Source organism: Haplochromis burtoni, unplaced genomic scaffold (genome assembly GCF_018398535.1).
Source record: "Haplochromis burtoni strain Fernald_Lab_line unplaced genomic scaffold, NCSU_Asbu1 Contig_234, whole genome shotgun sequence".
NCBI classification, from domain to species: Eukaryota; Metazoa; Chordata; class Actinopteri; order Cichliformes; family Cichlidae; genus Haplochromis; species Haplochromis burtoni.
Window position 1 is genome coordinate 984436 of NW_024582595.1, and position 12891 is coordinate 997326.

At 38.7% G+C, this 12891-nt stretch overlaps 3 protein-coding genes across 3 annotated transcripts; all 3 read left to right on the plus strand.

Moving 5' to 3' along the window:
• The first annotated feature begins 1514 nt into the window (after nucleotides 1-1514).
• Nucleotides 1515-2450, plus strand: LOC102313894 (olfactory receptor 52B2-like). Its single transcript, XM_005937527.1, has one exon. It carries the CDS (start codon nucleotides 1515-1517, stop codon nucleotides 2448-2450), a length of 936 nt encoding a protein of 311 aa, XP_005937589.1.
• A 4125-nt stretch (nucleotides 2451-6575) lies between these two features.
• LOC121815514 (olfactory receptor 52R1-like) lies at nucleotides 6576-7511 on the plus strand. The gene has a single exon (XM_042226916.1). It carries the CDS (start codon nucleotides 6576-6578, stop codon nucleotides 7509-7511), a length of 936 nt encoding a protein of 311 aa, XP_042082850.1.
• A 3720-nt stretch (nucleotides 7512-11231) lies between these two features.
• Nucleotides 11232-12358, plus strand: LOC102304387 (olfactory receptor 51E2-like). The gene has a single exon (XM_005953597.3). It carries the CDS (start codon nucleotides 11404-11406, stop codon nucleotides 12340-12342), a length of 939 nt encoding a protein of 312 aa, XP_005953659.3. The 5' UTR covers nucleotides 11232-11403; the 3' UTR covers nucleotides 12343-12358.
• Nucleotides 12359-12891: the final 533 nt, after the last annotated feature.

Consider the following 12891-nt stretch of genomic DNA (forward strand, 5'->3'; position numbering starts at 1 on the left):
GTACCATCATCTTATTTAAAGAAATCTAACATCTATAAAAACTGAAAGAAACTTTCTAACCCATCTCACCTTTAACTGAAAGGTTAAGGTGCACCATCTGCACCATTGAGAGCATACTGACCAACTGTATAGCAGTCTAGTATGGGAGCTGCTCTTGCCTCGGACCAGAAGGCATTGCAGAGTATCGTGAAAACCACCCAGCGCATTGCCGGAGCACCACTTCCTGCCATAAATGACATCTACATGAAGCGGTGTCTGAAAAGGGCTGGGAAAATCATCAACAACTCTTCACCCTCCTGCCCTAAGGCAGGCGCTACAGGAGCCTCCGGACTAAGACCACCAGGTACCGGAACAGCTTCTTCCCTACAGCTGTCAGACTGCTGAACTCTGCCTCCTGACATCTGACCGACATTAAACTCATGGACTGATCACACACACACACACCCACAACCACCTATAACTGAACACACACACAACGGACAAAAACAAACAAATGACCAACGGTACCCTCATACACACAATAATAACATGGACTGAACTACCACTCACAACCACTAGCACTTAATATAATCTCTGTAGGAAATAGCCACATATCTCACTGATCTAAACTGCACTACTCTATAATTCTGTTCAATAATAATTATAGTTCTACAACTGTTTACAACTGTTTATAACTTGTATTGTTCATATTTCTATACATTTTCATATGTATATCCTGTTCATAGCCTGTACATAGCTTGTACACTCACTACAGCCTGTACATACTTTTAGTTATAGCATATTTATAACATACCTTCATACCATCTACATAATAGACCCGCATAATTTTTTAAGACCATAATTTTGTACCCTCATACCTATAATGGACCCATTTTTGTAATATGTCTATATATCTATTTCATTGCTAATATATATTTTGTAATATATCTATATTATTGCTAAGCACTTTCTGGATGGATGCAAACTGCATTTTGTTGCCTTGTACTTGTGACATGTGCAATGACAATAAAGTTTAATTCTATTCTATTCTATACTGCTGTGATAAAAGGGACTGGTTATCATAGAGTCTCATATACATAACTGGAACAAACAGACTGTTTTGTGTCGGAAACATTTTAGTTTATTCCTTATGTTTCCTGCATTTACCCTGTAGTTTACTGGTGGTTATTTTAATAGTAATGCGCTTAACATTAGTTTATTTAGCTAAATTAAGTAAAACTTTTAGTACTTGATTTGGATACTGAATACAACCTTAACAAAAAGATTTTTGTTTTTCTATCTTTGTAAATCCATTAATAATCCCAGAAGTATACATGTCACGGGGTGACGTTACATGTTCTGGTCAAGGTGACTTTAATAAAGCAAGAGAAGCACAACAGTTCAGAGCACTTTAGGCAACATTACATTTGAAAAATGGCACCCTTGATTTCTGTAAACTTGATTTTAATTATAATGTGAAAATATTTTAGTAACAATGTTTAGTAAATTCACAGTTGTCTTTTTCTAACTTTAAAATGGAAAACCAGTCCTTTGACTTTAGTTCCGAGTTAACCCTTGATCCATTTGTTATCCCACCTGGAGGAAAGTATCCTATATTTTTTCTTGGCATTTCAATTTGTATTTTTGGAATTTCCTGCAACCTGACCTTGTTGGCTTTAATCATATTGAACAGAAACCTTCACAAACCCATGTATTTCATCCTCTTTAGTCTTCCACTCAATGATCTCATAGGACTATCTGCAATGTTACCAAAAGTACTTTCAGATATTGTCACAGAGACACACAAAATAGACTATCATCTCTGTGTTTTACAGGCATTCCTGCTCCACATGTATGGTGGTGGCATTTTGTTTATTCTTGCAGCAATGTCCTTTGACCGTTATGTTGCTATTTGCATGCCCTTACGCTATAGCTCTGTCATGACACCAAGATTTATTAGTTGTATCATTGTACTAGTTTGGGGCCTCGACTTTGTCTTGATTGTATCACTGTTCTCTTTGCAGGCAAGACTTCCCAGGTGCAAACATGTTGTTATGAATGTGTTTTGTGATAACCCATCTCTCCTGAAGCTGACGTGTGGAAACACAACAGTCAATAATATTATGGGGCTGTTTAACACTGCTGTTATACAAGTTGTAAGCGTATCCATTCAGGCATATTCCTATGTTAAAATTCTCATTGCATGTGTGGTTACAAGGAAATCAGAAACAAAGGCAAAAGCTGTCAACACGTGTGTCGCACAGTTAGTTATACTGTTCATGTTTGAGGTTGTGGCAACATTCACGATTTTATCTCACAGATTCAAAAATGTTTCGGTTGACATGCAAAAGATCATGGGCATGCTCATATTTACTGTACCTCCACTTCTGAATCCAATCGTATATGGGTTGTATACAAACGAAATGCGAAGCACTCTCCTGAGAGTCTTAAAAAATAGAGTATCTATGTGAATATTTGCTTACTGTTAATCAAATCATAAAAATCTTCTTTGAGCTGCAATAAAAATGAAAACACTGCGTCATCTGATCAGCACTTTGAAAACTTTAAGAGCTACACATGAAGAAGTTATGTAAAATAATGACACACACAAGAACAGACACATAAGCCATCTGCATCACTGTGGAAAAATCTGCAGTTTCCTGTATTACAGGAAATATTATTGTGGATTTTTTGTGTCTGACCTTTTTGCTAATGTAGTTTGACTCAATAACACTTATAAGATGTAGCGATTCTTAAAATATAGAGATAAACATTCATCCCACTTAAAATGAATGATTGTTGACTACATCGTATTGCAGTTATGAAAACTTGTTGTTACTTTTATCCTGATCTTTTTCTTTTGGTTTTGTGATGCGTTTTGTGATGTCAATATATTGACAATATACTGCACATGCTCAATACATCAAAGTACATTTTTCTGATCATCTTTATTATAAATGATAATATATTTAGATTCTATTTTTATACAGATTTTTGAATTACAGAAAATATACTCATGATCCATAAGAAAAATGGAGAAAAGATGGGAGATATTTGTGTTGTGGTTTATGTCATGGCCCGTCGGAGTGGCTAGGGATTTTCCAGTGCTTTTGGTGTCCACCCTCAGAGGTTCTGGTGTCTCACCAGTATCTCATTCATGAGCAAATCAGCAGGAGGGTTATTTTGGCCAGCACTGCCTCCCACTCATCCTGCTACCTCTTAGTGATAACTAGGTGTCCCTTATGGTTAGCTTCATCCCAGTTTTCTTCATGTGCAACTTTGTTTCTATGCGCTTCAGCTCCTGGTCGCAGTCTCCCAGATCGACGCTCGGTTGCCATTCTTTTTCCAGCGCTGGTCCTGCTTGCTTTCCTCTCCTGCAAACTGCTCTCAGAATCCATAACCTTGCTTACGTGCATGCCCTCCTGCCCATCGTGCCTTTACTAGACCCCTCTGGAGAATCTGGAAAACTTTCCACTTTTCTGGAAGACTTTCCACCGTTTTCAGTGTTCATGCCCTGCTCTGGACACTCCCACAGGTACCCTCCCCGAAGCGTCTCAAATTTTGGCCTGCAAAACTCCCTTCAGTCAGTACTAACCTCCAGCTTTCCTCTATCACCTTACCAGTCCAGTAATCTTCCTCTCCTCTGTTTCAGAGTTCTTGTTCTGCTCGCATTCTCTGCCAGTGACTCCTCGTGATGATCTGCTCTCTGCTGGTGTCTCCTCATGTGTATTCACGTTTAGCAAGATTCCACTCTCGCTGTGTAAATAAAGACTTGTGAAAAGTTAAGTGAGTTATTGAGTCTGCTTTTGGGTCTGAATCTTGCTTGAACTTCTGGTTCATGACAGTTTATAAATACATACACATGAAGTTGTTTAGTCACAAAACTAAATAAATAAAAGAGCATCTAACCCCATCGCCTTACCCTTAACCAAATCTCTATGCAGAATTTGTAAGGGAGGGATATTACTTTTGGTTGTGTAATTTGTTTGATTTTCATTTATAATCTGCTTGTACTCTGAGTTTTACTGACCAATCCCATTTTAGAATGCTTTGGTCTCATACAAGTAAACAGTCTGTGTAGAAAACAATGGAGGGCATGCCTTTACCTAAATACAATCTCAAAAACTTCATCTCTTTTTAACATGTCTTACAACTATTTGTAAACAAGGACCATCAGGTAAAGCTCATCAAAGTTGGTCAGTAGACAGACTGATTGGTTTCCAGATTGCCTTTATGTTAAACTCTGTTGGAAGTGGTGCGAGAGAAAGAGCACAATCCTTACATAGTTATTTAGTAATCTTTCATTTTTAAGGATTCAAGTCAACGATAAAACACTTGTAAAGTATCTAAATCCCCATGTTAAGACAAGACCTGACATAGTGTATCGGAATATAGCTTAGACTGACTTCAACAAGAACATAGCATCAGAAGGCATATTAGTCACTATCAAGTATACTGAGGTTGTGCACTGCACTGGTATTCTGCAGAGGTCTAAGCCTTTGCAGTATTAAAAAGTAGATATGGATACAGCCTAGGAAGTGATATAGATTTAAATCAGCAGTGTTGGATCAAGGACACATCTAAAACCTGCAGGACACTTGCCCTTGAGGCCTGGAGTTGGACACCCCTGTCATAAACGAAAGTGAAGAAAAGTCAGGGGCCCAGGCAATAGAAATTACAGAGATGAGAAGGGATAGGAAACAATGCAGAAGACTATGGCCCTTCACAGGAGGCATCACCAGCGAGTGAAGGAAGTTGCTGATGTCAATAAATCCTCTCCATGTCTAGGGACTGACTTAGCGATACGATTTACAAGTTTATCTAAATAAAGTTGTTTGACAAGTCGTGGGCAAAGAGGACTGGAATGTACTGCAGCTTACTGTAACTGCCGCAGGACTGATGATAGCTTCAATCTCGTATGGTCCAATGTAACATGGAGCGAGCTTATGGGAAAGGCATTTCGAGCCCCAGCTCCGACAGTCTCTGTCATTGTGTCCTTGGGCAAGACACTTCACACTTGCCTACTGGTGGTGGTCAGAGGCCCGGTGGTGCCAGTGTCCGGCAGCCTCGCCTCTGTCAGTGCGCCCCAGGGCAGCTATGGCTACAATGTAGCTTGCCATCACCAGTGTGTGAATGTGTGTGTGTGAATGGGTGGATGACTGAATGTAGTTTAAATCGCTTTGGGGTTCATAGGAACTAAGTAAAGCGCTACACAAATACAGGCCATTTACCATTTTACCATTTAAAAGGATGTTCAGCCCCCTCTTTCCATTTCCCTAGAGCCAACTTCACTGCTAACATCTCCCAGTTGGCCACATCATACTGTAATTTTTCTCTGCAGGAGGTGACAGAAAAATGCACAAAGTTGCAGCTTACCTATTAGTCCAGAACACTGGGAACAGAGAACAACCCTGACTCCAGAGTCTGATGCAACTACTTCTATGATAAATGGTTTTGTGGTATCTGGGCGGCTCAAAACAGGTGTTTTAGTAAGACAAAGGCAGTTTTGGCTTCAGTGGACAAGACAGGCAGGACTTTGGTGGAGGTGAGGTGTGGTGGGTGCTTGTGTGACGTGGAAGTGAGCCCTTCACTTACAGGTCGATCTTCACCTGTCCTCCTGCCAAAATATAACCTAGAAAAATGACAGAAGGAGAGTGGAACAAATTTCTTGGCCTTGACATATAAGCGGTTCTCGAGGAATCGCTGCAGGATGGAGTGGACATGGACACAGTGCTCCTGGGGGGTTTTGAAGAAAGTCAGGATACCATCAAGACATACGAACACAAAGATGCTCAGAAAATCTCTTAGAATGTCATTTACTAATACCAGGAAAACTGGAACGTTAATGAGGATAAAGTTGTAAATTGAATGTGGTTTTCCATTCATCTCCGCTCCTGGATACAGACCAGATGATAGGCAATGCGTAAGTCAAGTTTAGTAAAAAAATAGTTTCTATGTGCTTACAGATAATCTTGAAAAACTGATAAAATGATGAAAGCTGACCTGTTGATATGTTGTTGATGTTTGTGTAGGTAATTAATGACATGATATAACATTTCTGATCCTTGATAAATCCCTTGTGAGGCAGTGGTTAAGACCATGTGAATCTAAAGATGAACTTTAAGATAACACCTAATACTCCAGAGAACTGCCTGCTGTTCAGAGTCACGTCTATAAAGCCTTTAATCCCTATGAATCTTTTACTAGGTTGTCATTGCCAGCACTGACATAACTGGATAAAGATGAGTGCTTTGCGTGTATGTACAATGTTGTGCATATGTACAATGTTTTTTCTTCTTTGAAGCGATTGACTCCTATATACGTGTGTGTGTGTTCTATGAGCTATTTAAATTTAAGGTCAAAACATTCTAAGTTGTTTTTTTTAAGAGTGCAAATTACATGACATGAAATGTATATGAAGTTCTTTGGAGAGGGAGGATATAGTTTGTTGATTATAACTGAACTGTAACATTTAATCCTATGTCTTCTTTTTATATATTTTCTATTATGTCCTTTGAGGTACGTAAATATTGTCTTGCTCATTAGCAAAGAAGCGATGATTGACTTCTCAATTTTATAGTGTGAAAAGCAATAAAATGAACAACCGATACAACGCATCCTCTTTTTTACAGATTAATGTCTTTAATCTCTCTTCTGAGAGTGTTTTTCCTGCATTTTTTTTTGCAACTCTGAGTTACATGATCATACTATTTTGCAACCTTACTCTAATCCTCACCATTGTGCTGAATAAATCTCTGCATCAGCCAATGTACCTAATTCTGCTGAATCTTCCTATTAATGACCTTATAGGTTCATCAGCTCTCTTTCCACAGCTCATCAAAGAAATACTGAGAAACAGTGGGATAATGCAATACTCAGCTTGCGTTGCTCAAGCTTTCTTTATCCATATCTATGCAGCAGGCACTGTGTTCAATCTGAGTGCAATGGCATATGATAGATACATTGCCATATGTTACCCACTGCAGTACAGTACTGTGATGACTAATGCCCATATCATGAGAATAATCACCATTGTATGGATGAGTTGTTTAGTTTTAATTGCTGTGCTTTTTTTCTTACTTTTGCGCTTGCCTCGTTGTCGATCTGAAATGACAAACCCCTATTGTGATAATGCATCTCTGTTGACTTTGGTCTGTGCTGACACAACTATTAACAACATCTATGGCCTTTTTATAAGTGCTTTTTCACAATTGGTGGCTAATGGAATTGTTTTCTACACATATCTCCGCATCCTCATAACTTGCTTTAGATCTAAACGATCAGATACAAAAGCCAAAGCTCTGCAGACATGTGCTACACATCTGATTGTTTTTCTCTTGTTGGAGTGTCTTGGTCTTTTCACCATCATATCATATAGACTAAATAATGTGTCACCCCATTTCAGAAGATTTATGGGTTTGTCAACTTTAATTTTCCCCCCAACACTGAATCCAATCATCTATGGTTTGAAAACAAAGGAAATTCAAGAAAAGGTGTTGAACTTTTTAAAGAATAGGATGTTTTCATCTTAATGCACTCTTTCAAAAGAATCTGATGTAACATGCTGAAACATTTTAATTGTTTTATTTTCCCGTATTTATCCTGCTGTCTGACATTAATTCAGTCACTCTGTCGAGTCTTTTAAAACATGCTGATTAAGTTTTCTGATGACAGATATTGTAGTGCTTTTTGAAAGAATGTAGGTTATTACTTTATTTTTTAGTTATTGCTTGTCATTATATTCTTTTGCATAAAAAGTAAATGGAAACTTCCAATTACACGTCTTTCTCGTTGTGTGACTGTTTTCACAAAAATCAAATAAAAACTTTATATTCATAGAATATGAACGTTTATACTTTCATATACATTGTATATTATCAATCATCTTTTTCCATTTTAATATCTGTATTATTATTAGTATTATTGTTATAACTAATACTACTAATAATAATAACAACACAACAATTTAAATATATAATTCTATTAAATATTTGCCTATTTTACTTCATCTCATATGTCATTGTACTGAATTTGAGCAACCCTAAGCTTAATGCAGATTACTTTTAACAATTATCCACCTCAATTAAATCTATGGTCTGGAGCACAGGCTGCTGTCGAACAGGGCAAGCTAAAGAATAAACATTTTGTGTCAGTAAGGGGTGACACAAGCATATCTTAAGTGCTGCTGATGTGGGCTGGCCTTCTCCACACACTCTTCAAGGCTGCAGTGCACAAAAACACTGTGACGTCAGACACATTCACACTCACTTTTTTCATGTGCATAAATAAATCATATGGCTGATGATATGTGCCATGGTGATCCATGAGTATGATCATAAGTTTATTTATTTTTCAACCCAACAAAACAAATAAACAAAAACATGATGCTGATGCTATGAACACTCCACACACATGAGTCAAGATGCAGGAAAACTGCTCACGGAAACTCTGCACACTCCAGTTATCATAGTGTCTATTTATATTCAGTACATTGTTTATGTGCAGTGTGCTACATAACTCAGACTGATTTAAACATATATCTGTCATGATCCGGCAGTGTGCAGGGAGGAAATGGACCCAAACGCAAACTCACTAGAAACAGGTTAGAAATCAAAATGGCAGCTTTAATTGCTGAACAAAGAACGTCTACAAAACCTAAACTGAGAAGAATCTAACAAAACACACGCAGGGAGACGCAGGGAGACGCAGGGAGACGCAGGGAGACACAGGGAGACACAGGGAGACACAGGGAGACGCAGGGAGCATGAGGGAGATCGCGACACTGACACAGAGAAACACAGGGCTTAAATACACTGGGAAATAACGAGGGGAATTAGACACAGAAGGGGAGCACAGGTGGGAGAAATCAGACATAACCAGACCCAAGGGAAGCGAAACTCAATGCATTCACGTAGGACACAGACCTTCAAAGTAAAACAGGAAATGTAACATAGACGCAGACTTGACTAGGGGAGACAGAGCAACTAAGAAACACAGAGAACAATAACAGGGAGACACAGAGAACAATAACAGGGAGACACAGAGAGCGGCTAACTAACTACTCAGAAAACTAAATAGAATACAAGAAAGCAAAAGTAAGACACTAGACTAAAGAATAAACTGGGGCAACAAAGAGAACTAAGATCATAATACAAAAACTCAGAGACACAAGAAACTCAAAACACTGGGTCACCGACCCAGGACCATGACAATATCTATCAATAACATCTTAATTAAGGCTCCTTACTACAGATACTACAGGAGAGGTGGAGGAAGATCTCAGCCTGGGTGTTTATTGTCTTATGTAGTCTGGAAGATGAGTGGATGGTGGGGTGGGTGCAGTTTTCTCTGTGGTGGGGTTGGGTGGACTGTCCCGGGCTCTGTGGGGCCGGGAGGCGCTGCTGCACTGGGCCCCGGTCTGGATGGGCCTGGGCCCCCTTTCCCTGGCGGGTCGCGGAGTATGGGGGTGCCTACTGGGGTCAGCGGGGGAGCTGGCCCCAGGGAGGGGTCACTTGCCCCTCCCTTCCTTCCCTCCCCATCTCCAGCTGCCTCCCTCTTCCCGCTCCACCACAACCACCCACACATGCAGGGCCTTGGAGTAGGGGTATGTCAGTTTAGGTTTCTGTTTAACTATTACTCTTATGCTGCCCTCACTCTGTTTTGTTCCTTTCATCAGCCAGAAATAAAGGCTCGCTTTTGTTTAACTCCACTCCTGCATCCTCGCTTGTGTTCGCTCCTGGGTCCACCACACACATTTCCGCACGGTCTGCCTCCGCAGACCGTGACAATACACCTCTAAGCCTATATGGTTAAATATTTCTAAGCATAAATGACAAACAACAATACAAAAACTAACAACTTGTAAAGTATCTAAATCCCCATGTTAAGAAAAGATCTGAGATAGTGTATCGGAATATAGCTTAGACTGACTTCAACAAGAAAACATAGAATCAGAAGGCATATTAGTCACTATCAAGTATACTGAGGTTGTGCACTGCACTGGTATTCTGCAGAGGTCTAAGCCTTTGCAGTATTAAAAAGTAGATATGGATACAGCCTAGGAAGTGATATAGATTGAGAAGCACAGTTGATAAATCAGGGGTGTCCAACTCCAGGCCTCAAGGGCTGGTGTCCTGCAGGTTTTAGATATCACACTGGGTCAACACACCTGAATCATATGATTAGTTCATTACCAGGCCTCTGGAGAACTTCAAGACATGTTGAGGAGGTAATTTAGCCATTTAAATCAGCAGTGTTGGATCAAGGACACATCTAAAACCTGCAGGACACTGGCCCTTGAGGCTTGGAGTTGGACACCCCTGTCATAAACGAAAGTGAAGAAAAGTCAGGGGCCCAGGCAATAGAAATTACAGAGATGAGAAGGGATAGGAAACAATGCAGAAGACTATGGCCCTTCACAGGAGGCATCACCAGCAAGTCAAGGAAGTTGCTGATGTCAATAAATCCTCTCCATGTCTAGGGACTGGCTTAGAAGACAACACGGAAATTCTTTGTGATCTTATGGCAGAAAAGGCCCTAATTATTGGAGAAATAGAGGCAGGTAGAGCCAGCTCATAGTTTCATGGTGTTAGATGAGATACCTTGGGCATGACTGGGACAGGAAAAGAGACATCTGCGCCTAATTTGACTTAGAAGTACTCTCAACATGCACCAGCAAAAGGTGGCTGAGAACAGCAGAGCTAAAATCTTGGGACGTCAAATTTCAGGTTGCCAAGATATGCAGCATAAGATGCTGGTCATGAAAGTCAATCTAAGCTCATTGAAGCTTGAACGTGCATATATAAGTGTTCGCATTTGAAACAATTCTCTACTTTACATATTTGGCAACCCCTCCTTTAGTTTTAAAATCAAAGGAGGGTAAAGCATGCCAAAATTATTAATGAGGTATACTTCAAAGACTTTTTCAGAATAAAAGTAAAAATTTTACATATCGTTAGCTTCATAGCATAAGTGCCTAAGTCATTTTTTGGTCAAATTGAGATTTTTGCCTAACTTTACTCCCCTACCACTGCTGCATCATCCTGTCCGTCTGAAACACAAAACACAAAAAAATGACTTAGGCACTTATGCTATGAAGCTAACGATATCTACTTCTATGTAAGGACTTACTTCATGCAAAATGCTCCAACAGCTAGCCTCATGGGGCATCTTTGGCATATATAAAGAACAACATCATCATCATTGGTAATTACAGCACTCTAAGGGTGAAGTTAGGGTGATGCAAGGCTTCAGGAAAAAACAACAACACAGGTACAACTAACTTTGTGTTTCATAATCAAATTGAAATTGCTTGTTAATTTGTGATAATTTCTTTTAATTGGAGAAATTTGATACAGATTTTGACAAGCAGGAGGAACATATTGTTTTCCATAGGAAAGGAAACAGTTTAAAGATTGTATAATTATGTATACTAATTCATCTACAAGTAGCCTTCTAACACTGCAAACACTGGGCTTATATAGCACAGATATCTATCCAGCATTTGTATTTGGAACACTTACCTATTTAATTATTATGTTTTCCAATTTGTTGGTGTTAACAGTCATCGCTATGAATAAAAAACTACACAAGCCCATGTTTATCCTGCTGTTCAACTTGCCCATTAGTGACATAGTGGGTGCAACGGCTTTTTTTCCTCATCTCATTTTTAGCATTGTGGCAGAGAACAGACTTATTTCCCACCATGCATGTATTTTTCAGGCTTTTCTGATTCATGTTTATGGTACAGGAAATTTGCTCATCTTGAGTGCCATGGCATATGACAGATATATTGCTATATGTTTTCCACTGAGGTATACAACCATTATGAATTCACATAATTTAATGAAAATGATTGTTATAACATGGTTCATAAATTTGTCAATGATGTTTACATTGTTTATTCTGCTTGTACGTTTCAAAACATGCAGAACAAACATTGTAGATTTTTACTGTAACAATCAGTCATTAGTAAAATTAATCTGTGACAACACCAGTGTGAACGACTACTATGGATTAGGAACTATATTCCTGCTTATGGGAGGCCCGTTGGCACTAATTTTGTACACATATGCACAGATCTTGCGTACATGTGTCATTACTAATCATACAGATGCCCGGCAAAAAGCCATTCAGACATGTGCTACACATTTAATTGTTTTCTTAAGCTTACAAATCAACACTGTCTTTGCATTGATTTCTCACCGCATCGACAGCTCATCCCCTGTTCTGAGAAGAGCATTTGGTGTGTCTGTTCTAATTTTTCCCCCTTTACTTGATCCTATTATATACGGACTGAAAACTAAAGAACTAAAGCAATGCATAGTAATGTTTCTAAAACGAAATGTGGGTTTAACAATGTAGCCACTTTTCCGATTGAATGTGCTGTTTACATATGTCTTTTTTATTCTACAGAGTAGGTTAACTTCTGTTTCAGTTGATAAACTGATTAAATCTTGATTGCTTTTTATCAAATTATTTAATTACAATCTAACTGACATAAGTTAGCCCTTTGAATACTAAGTTTCTTCGAAGAAATCTTTTCTTGATCTCCTCTGTGTTGTAGTTTTTGTTCTCTTTTTTTGTAAATCAAAGACCACCAATGAAGCTAAAGAATAATCTTTATGCAAAAATAATGATAAAATAATAATTAAAAAAATTACAAGATTAGCACATGCAGTTACTTTAGAATAGTATAGAATTGTGAACTTCTGCTCATGTTCATTATAATTATTTTAACCTCCTGCCTAGTGACTGTTATGAAATTAATCTAATATTGATTTCAATGATATTGGAATTTATATTCAATGTATATCACTAAAACATAGAATCAGAAGGCATATTAGTCACTATCAAGTATACTGAGGTTGTGCACTGCACTGGTATTCTGCAGAGGTCTAAGCCTTTGCAGTA

What these genes read in the sequence shown, in the direction of transcription:
- LOC102313894 (XM_005937527.1), top strand. Translation starts at nt 1,515, where the DNA reads ATGGAAAACCAGTCCTTTGACTTTAGTTCCGAGTTAACCCTTGATCCA.
- LOC121815514 (XM_042226916.1), top strand. Translation starts at nt 6,576, where the DNA reads ATGAACAACCGATACAACGCATCCTCTTTTTTACAGATTAATGTCTTT.
- LOC102304387 (XM_005953597.3), top strand. Translation starts at nt 11,404, where the DNA reads ATGTATACTAATTCATCTACAAGTAGCCTTCTAACACTGCAAACACTG.